This window comes from Ruditapes philippinarum, unplaced genomic scaffold, assembly GCF_026571515.1.
Source record: "Ruditapes philippinarum isolate M1 unplaced genomic scaffold, ASM2657151v2 ctg2310_1_1_1_1, whole genome shotgun sequence".
Taxonomy (NCBI): domain Eukaryota; kingdom Metazoa; phylum Mollusca; class Bivalvia; order Venerida; family Veneridae; genus Ruditapes; species Ruditapes philippinarum.
The window spans coordinates 95,655-104,194 of record NW_026861144.1 but is presented as its reverse complement, the minus strand read 5'-3'; the positions used below and the strand labels follow the sequence as shown (position 1 = coordinate 104,194).

The window sequence follows — 8,540 nt, the reverse complement described above, 5'->3', positions numbered from 1 at the left end:
GTCTGGCGATGTTTTCCTTTTTCAGGCTATAGGTTATTAGATTGGATATCAGTTATCAAATGTGTTCGTCTTTATTAAGAGTGTGGAAAAGATAATTTTATTAATTTATTATATAAAGATAAAGGAACATTAATTGAATCTAGTGTAACTATCAATGGAACCGATAACTGAATATAAGCTTGCTGAACCATTTCCACTTAGTATAATTTTTATTCTATCTTTATACGTGGAAGATATTTTCTATACATTTTCTTTGACTTTCATTTTTTATAAAGTAGACAGATGATGTCAATAAATTGTCATCTTGTTTATAACAAAAACAAATATGATAGCAAGAACTTGATCTCATACTTTAGTGTAAAAAAACAGCAGAATCTATCACCTCCTGTTTGAATCATCCACTTTCCTGCAATTTCGTGAAAATTAAGCAGTTTCATAAATAGATTCAATCATTTAAGAAGACACTATCAATGTTATTGTTACTTATTAATCTACTCAAACACATGTTCTTTTGAATTCCCGATAAATTTGATAAGTTTAAAGAAATCCATGAGAATTGGAAGAAGCAGTCTGAATGACAATTAGTTTAAGTTTCCCAACTGCAATATAAATCTTACTTTGATAATGTTCAACGTGTAAATAGAATATTCAGTCATATTATTTTATTTGGCGTATAAAGTATATATCATTCCTGATCGGAACGATCAGTTCCTGTCTAAGTTTATATAAGTAGGTCCAGTTTTATTTTGATTAATAATTCATATGCACATATGTGAATGCAATTATGAAATAACTTCGAGAGTATATGCTAGCACAATTAGCGTATCGTGCAATAGTTCAAATACTGTTATAACAATATATAAAGAGCACATCGTGCAAAAGTTCAAATACTGTTTTAATCAATATATAAAATATTCCTACAATATGTACAGCATTCTTACAGTATTAAAACAAGAACATAACATGTATATTTGTATATTTCACAAGAATTCTTTTTATAGTTTACATATTATATCTTAACTTAAAACGTCTCATTTCAGTGGTCTAATTCAACCTTTATTTAATCTTTTTTTAAATTTACTTTTATAGTCATGGTACTAGACAAAATGTTCTAGACTGCATTAAATGTTCTTTATTTCAATGTTTTAAGGCATTGACTTGCTCTAATATTCCCTTTTCTATTATGAATTATTGAACTGTTGTCAAAAACAAAGTATTAAATTACTGTTACAGTAATACATTGTTTTACTTTAGACACATATTGTTATTTTATCGTTGTTTTTTTTATCGTTAATTGATTTTCTTATGCATACAAATAAATTGTTGTAATTCCTTAGGGGTATCATTTTCGTCCCCACTTTTTATTTAAATGTATTATGATTCTTGAATAAATTTAATTTGATGATTACAGAATATATTCATATAATAAATTATGAACTAATTGCGATAAAAGGGAATTATTCGACGCTTCTTTGTTCCTTAAATGCCATTTGTCGGAATGTTACATTTTTTTAAGAAAAATAGATTAGGCATGCACTTTGTAAGTCAATCCCTGTTTAATATTATTACTCAATACAAGTCAATTCAAGCGGTGGATACAAATATGAAAGTGTACATCTAAATTATTCATCAACACTTATGTATTATACTTTTTCTGTATGACATTTTACTTGGCAAGCTTTGTTGTATGTGTCCGAAAAGCGATAATCTGTTTGAATTATTCAAGCCTTTGTTTTATATAAATGTCCCTTTACTGTAGATAAGTGGTTATTACATTGAGGACACATAATGAATTGCTCCTTTATTATTTGCGTCAAATTAAAACTATTGCCTTTTCTCGTTTGCAAATTATATTATCAGTTTAGCAATATTTACTTGTCTATTTTCTCCGTATATGCTGAACAGTGTAATATGATGAAAATATTCTGTATCATTTTTCACGAGATTTTAAATAGTTTTCTCATGAGACTTATGAAGATTTTGGTCAAAATAATTGCCTCTTGTTTAATATAACAGTTAAAAACAGACATTTGATAAGGTATTTCTCTTAGTAAAGTATCTGTATTTGTGAATGCTTTCATACTCTAGACATGTATCCTTATTGTGAAAATCTATACATAATGCCCACGGTTTTCGATTAACTGTTAAATTGTGTGGTTATTCTTTAGAATATTTAATTTACTTTAAATGAAACATTAAAAAGAACTGGGTAAGCATGAAATATTAAATAGAATATTTCATTTAAAAGCGTCATACTTCATTTTGCCCTACGCATTGACGTATGAATTTATTTTCTGGTGTTTATGCTTTGCTTAATAAAATAGAGAATGTTCAACTCATTAATTTATTTTAAATATAAATGATAATTGATATTAACAATCAATATATTTATTCCATATGCGTGCGTATTTTAGTAGACCAAGGTACACTTTGATTTATAATTCATACATGTTTATGTGATGCAGTTATTACAACAGCTTTTTCGGCACATGCTCTTAGCGCCTGTTTCAAAAGTTATCATGCTAATTAAAACTATAGTATTGATATACATGTAGGTTTTACATGTATCAGGGCAGTGACTCTTATATTACCATCATTTGTCTTATCTATTTATTAATCTAAATGCAGTTTTTACAACAGCTTTTGCTGAACATGATCTAAGCACCTGTTTCAAAAGCATTATTCTAATTTAAACCATCATAAACATATTCATGTAGGTTTTGTTAGGACACTGGTGGCTCTTATATTACCTTTATTTGACTTGTATGAATAACAATTGTATGATTGCAAGCCAAATATAAAGGTGAAATATGTATTCAATAACTCATCCTTCTATTTTACAAATGTCATTATCAATCAGAAATGATTTTAGCAGGCAGACCAATTTATCACAGTAAATGCTGACAAAAAATGTTAAGCTTATCTACGAAGAAACTATTGACCTCACTTGTCTACATAAAAAATAATGACCTTGTGCAAAGGTAATCGTTTATTCAGTAATTACAAAACCAGACACATATATCGTTACTTTATACCTTCAAAACGCATATTGAATGTTTTAAATATCTGGAAAAAAGTGATCCCTTGGAAGCATTAAAAATGCAAAATTACATGAAAATTGTAGACTCGGTTTGGACATGGGATAAGTTGCATTTGATTGAAGCAAGTATGACAAAGATGGATTGGAAAATATGATTATGCCTATAAAGACAATAAGACTTTACGAGAATCGAAATTCGCGAAAATGCATAAGACGATTATATTGAGTTCTATATCTGAGTATAATGGTGTAAAAGGTCGTCTTTATTCTATTTAAAGTCACATAAGTTTGTGTTAGTCTCACAAAGATAAAACCTTGTCGTTATATTTCAATTAAACTTACTCTTATTTAAAAAATGATGAACCGGCTATTTTGTAATTGTTCCTGAATTTCAAGTTAGTATGATTTTGTGTACGAAATCAAGACATATAAGATACTTTTGACTGCATAGAAAATGAATCTCATTCTTATATTTTACTATAACAAGCATTTTACATAAAAAAACTAAACCTTTCGAATATTGATAGTTAACAGCTGTATATGTCTATAGTAATTGAACGAGAAGAGTATCATATTTTTATTACGCAACATGAGAAATGCATGCTTTGAACAAATGTTATCACCTGTGACGAATAACATTATATATTATTCACACAATGTTGGCTTTGAAAATATTGAAATCGTTTCAAGTGTATCTATCAATTTACAGTTTTGATTCAGTTACTTAATCCAGTGTCGAATTCTGATTTTCAATTTCACCCTTACATTTGAAATGACTTATGATTAAAGTTATATAATACCAGAAAAGTATGGAAGATATCGATTCGTATTTGAATGATTTATTTTGTACTTATTTTATTGTGTACATACAACTTATGACGGAAAGCCAGTATTATTGCTATATCATTTAATAGACAAGTTTGTGTTTTTGCTATTCATGGTTTTGTTTCTACATCTTATTTTTATTATTTATAATGTTTCTTTTATTTTCTTTTACGGTTCAGTAAAAAGAACCACCTTATGTTTTATAGAAATGGATGGAACTTCTTACGCCTAATTTATAGAACATTATATTATATATACAAAGGTATCCTGGGTTAATCTCTCGTGTATGGTTCAATAAATCTATGTTAGGCAGGCGTAACTTACAATTGAATATTGATTCCACAAGTAAGTTATCTGTGTGAATCGCTCTCTCTCTCTACGTGCATGCGTAGGCTATTGGAGACTTATAAACACTCGATCATTCACAGTATCCTTCATTGTTGTACAAGCTCCACTCACATACAGAGCAACAGCTATTGGCAATATTTACAGATTTGTGAACGTAAACATCCAGATGTATTTCTGTTATGTTTTGCAATAAAACGTGTCTGTGAGAAGTAAGAAATAAGCGTGCCATTTATCTGGATTAGAATCATATGCTACGTGATAAACAAGAAACGTAAAGGGATAAACATATTGAGGAAAAATAGTTATCATTTTTTTTGTGAAAAATAAAGTCATCATTTACAAGGACATTAAGTTAAAGGAAAACGAAAGGAGACTTGGTGTACTTACAGTGAATAGTTCTATTATTTAAATAGATATTCTTGAAAGCCATAAAAACACATTTTACAAATTTGTGTTGCACGTCTGTCACTTGTTTCATATTAGTACAATAGGTCTCACGCAGTGCAGAATGGGAAACCACAGTAGCAAGCGCAAGTCTAGAGGACTAAAATGTAGATACAGGAATCCCGATGACGAACTCTCAGGTAAGATCACAAAGGATAATAATAGCTACAAATACAAGGATATTTTATTTATTCAACAAAAATACGTTTTAAAATAATGAGAAAATGTGGAATCTATGAATAATATACATAATTAACAGAGAGAAATTTATACATTTTCCTGCTAAATTTTTTTTTTCTAATTAAAAAATACAACGGTGTACAAATTGATACATGAATGAACTGAAATGACAATTATGAAAACCTAATGTTCATAATTTGAAGCCAAATGACTTTTCACTATAATTTGCGGCTGTATTTACAATAATTTGAATGTAAGATGTGGGTGGGCACGTTTTTACCGTGGATGATAGTAGTTTAAAACATATTGTGATATCATTTAGGTATAAGTTAATACAAGCTTATACAAAATGAAAGTCATCTTCGATATTGTAACATTGCCTTAGTTGGCATTACCAGCTTTTATTAGAAGTTGTCAAAAACAAGCATGATTAAAGAATATCTTTATTAAAAAGACCCAAACTTTCATTTTCTTAACCTTTATCGGAATATCAAAATGTAACATTCATAGAATGTAAAATGTGCATTTTGAATTATTGTTTTAATGTTCCAGTTAATTCCTTTAAATTCTGAGCTTCTTAAGTTGTAATATAATTTTATCTTTGAAACAATAAATAAATGAATAAATAAATAATTAAACAAAATGAATATATTTTAATGGGAATGTATAATTATTCAAATATTTAAAATGCTTAATGAGTACATTTATTGTTTAAGGAAAATTTGCTGTAAAATGCAATATTTTTTATTTCAAAGAAACACTTTATTTTAATTCATTTAACAGCTCATTCATCATTTGGTATATTTTGTTTCTACAGCATTTTGACAATTAGCATAGTTTAATTTATTTAACATTTCATATTTAAGTCTGAATACCACTTTGTCGCATTTTCTTACCTTTATAACCTCTTCCAGTTCTATCCTGGAAATAAACGTTTAACATATTCTTACATTAAAAAACATTACCTTTTCAAGAACAATATATTTTTTCATTTTTATTCTAGGCACACAATGCTTACGTAGTTAATTAAGTCAGTGCATATTATTGAAAATGACAATCAAACAACATTGACACAGCCATCATTGGATTAAATAAATATAAAACATAGAACAACAAATAATGCTAATTGTGCTTTGCAGTTTCTAAAATATATGAAGTTAATTGTTTTGTAGGTTATTCACCCTTGATGTGTATTAACAATTATATTTATCTCAGATCCGTTGAATGTAGATTCCCCGTGTAAGTCATGATATTCCTTAATAGTGTTTCAATTTATAAAAGGTTATATATCCATCATAATTAATAAAAAGATGAATTATATGATACCTAACAATCGGATAATAGTTGGAAACAAACAACGGCAGATAGATTTGTAGTTTTTTATATTTGTACAATAGGTTGGAGGAAAAAAAGAAATTCCAGGAAAAATCAATGTATTGTATGAAAGATAGTTAAAAATGTAAGTTTAATGTATTTTAAATGCACATTTTAGATGCCTCAAAGATTGATTCAAAATCTAAGATCCATTTTGTAACCAACTTCTTTCTTTATCATTTATATCTTTGAACGTTATAAACTCAATGTAATAGTTGTCCTAAAAGGAGCTTATGTTTAATTTTATTCCCTGTTTGACCTATTTTTCATGTCCAAATCGAGAGAAATGCAGAAATTGACAACTCCAAACAGCACCACAAGCTCGTGTTTATTAATTTTCATTTATTTTCTGTAATCGATATTTATTCGAAAATGAATCATATTGCCATATATAAGCGTTACTATAATATGTTGTTTAACAATATCTTTTGAAAGTTTTTATTGAATTCCCAAAGGCAGTCTGCCCTTGGCATAAAAAGTTCATAGGATAATTTTGTCAAGCCTGATTGAATACTTCATTCTTGAAAGAACACTTCATTCTTGAAAGAACAAAAGATATGCCTTGAAGGATATAAGGTTCAGGAATTAAATATGGAGTACAACAATAATATGGCAGTGAAAATCTACTTAACCAAACGACTTCATTTAATTTGTACAAAAGGTGATCTTTAAGCTGCAACACTTGACAAAACACTTTAATTAATATCATATCATTATAAGATAAAGCAATCAATCTGTTATCAAGAAAAAATGGTGTAGTTTTTATTTTGTTTGATGCTGTTATGCTCATATGATTTGACAATAATTTTGGCTGAAAAAAAATATCAAATTAAATAGGAAGTTAGGTTTCCTTACATTTTCCTAAAAATGTTGTTTCTTAACGATAATATTCAAAATTGATATTTCAGAGGACGAACAAATTCCTGAAGACTTTGAGGGAACTACTCCAAGCTCGTATGACAAACTTTTAGCATGGATGGTCGAAATGGCCGAAAACGATGATGCTGACATTAGCTCACCAGCGTTTATTGAGCATCTAACCACACAATGTGCTGAAAAGGTTCATCAAAGTACAGCCCAATTAGCGCCTTCTACTCGTTCAATACCATCAAAACGTCAGAATTCTTTAGACGTTCCAATCCGTCAACATTCGTTAGATTCAAGCAATGGCTCCCGTTACAGCAGATCATCAAGATCTAGAGAGGACCTGCTACATCCAAAAACACGATTCAGGCGAGCAATGCTAAGTAGACAAAGTACAGTTGATTTTTCCGATGATAGTGATTCGCCTCGGGACCCCATGGGTGCTGGAAGTTTTGATAGTGATACCGAAACCAACTATCTGAGTCCAGAAACGATACTAATAAATGATATAGGAGAAACCTCCTTTACAAACAGATTCAGACCCCCTTTACGGAAAAATCAAAGTTGCACAACATATCGAAACTACAATACTAGTATTGCAGACCTGCTGAATGTAGGTTCTCGTAAAAAGAGCAAGAGTTTAATGACAATGAGAAAGATGTTGTCCGAAACAAGAAACGACGAAGAAATTATAACTCCAATTACTGAGGAAACAGTAGTGAAAGTGCTAGATGATGATATCCTTGACAGAAATATGGCTGATATATTGTATTCCGTTGAGGCGTTATGGCCAAAACCGCCGAAATATCTTAGCCAGGAACATAAGGGCTATAGTTTTAGCTGATACCAATTTTAACCTCGATTTGCATTGCATGAAATGATAGATGATCATATACCAATAAATGCATATAGAAGGAACTGTTAAGAATTGAAATACAAACATTCGCAAATAGATTTTCAGTTTCACACCTGTGTAGTAAACGAAACACGATGTTAAGTGGCTGATACTAAGTATAGAAGAGAGCTTAAATCATTTTCATTAATTGTATTGGAAGGCAATATGTATAATGATTTATTGTTATTTTAACACGAACAAAAACTATTTATAATTCATTTTTGAAATATACTAATCGATTCATTTGAGTATGGTCTGACATTTTTATTGTATTTATGCAATATGTAAGATGTCTTTCGCTTATTTTGTTATTTGTTCTTAAATACAATTTTATCTACTGAAACTTTATTAGATTCAATGAAGTATGTGCTTAAAATGGTTTTCTATTTAGTCTAGTAAATGTGTAAACAACGAAATGTATAACCGACCATAAATATTGATTTGATACACTACATTGTAATTCGAAATTGCAGCAACATGTATATTTGAATATCGACCAAACTCTCAGTTTATAAAATATTTACAGCTGAATGTGACATTTCCAACGCTAGAATGCAAGCATTTAATAAA

General features: G+C 29.1%; 1 protein-coding gene across 1 annotated transcript; it reads left to right on the top strand.

Moving 5' to 3' along the window:
* Positions 1–4,258: 4,258 nt before the first annotated feature.
* Positions 4,259–8,219, top strand: LOC132714686 (uncharacterized). The gene is made up of 2 exons (XM_060697595.1): positions 4,259–4,797; positions 7,120–8,219. The coding sequence occupies exons 1-2, from the start codon at positions 4,722–4,724 to the stop codon at positions 7,917–7,919; spliced, it is 876 nt and encodes a 291-aa protein (XP_060553578.1). The 5' UTR covers positions 4,259–4,721; the 3' UTR covers positions 7,920–8,219.
* Positions 8,220–8,540: the final 321 nt, after the last annotated feature.

What these genes read in the sequence shown, in the direction of transcription:
- LOC132714686 (XM_060697595.1), top strand. Translation starts at nt 4,722, where the DNA reads ATGGGAAACCACAGTAGCAAGCGCAAGTCTAGAGGACTAAAATGTAGA. An exon ending in TCCCGATGACGAACTCTCAG is followed by an intron (nt 4,798 to 7,119) that starts GTAAGATCACAA and finishes TTGATATTTCAG; the next exon opens with AGGACGAACAAATTCCTGAA.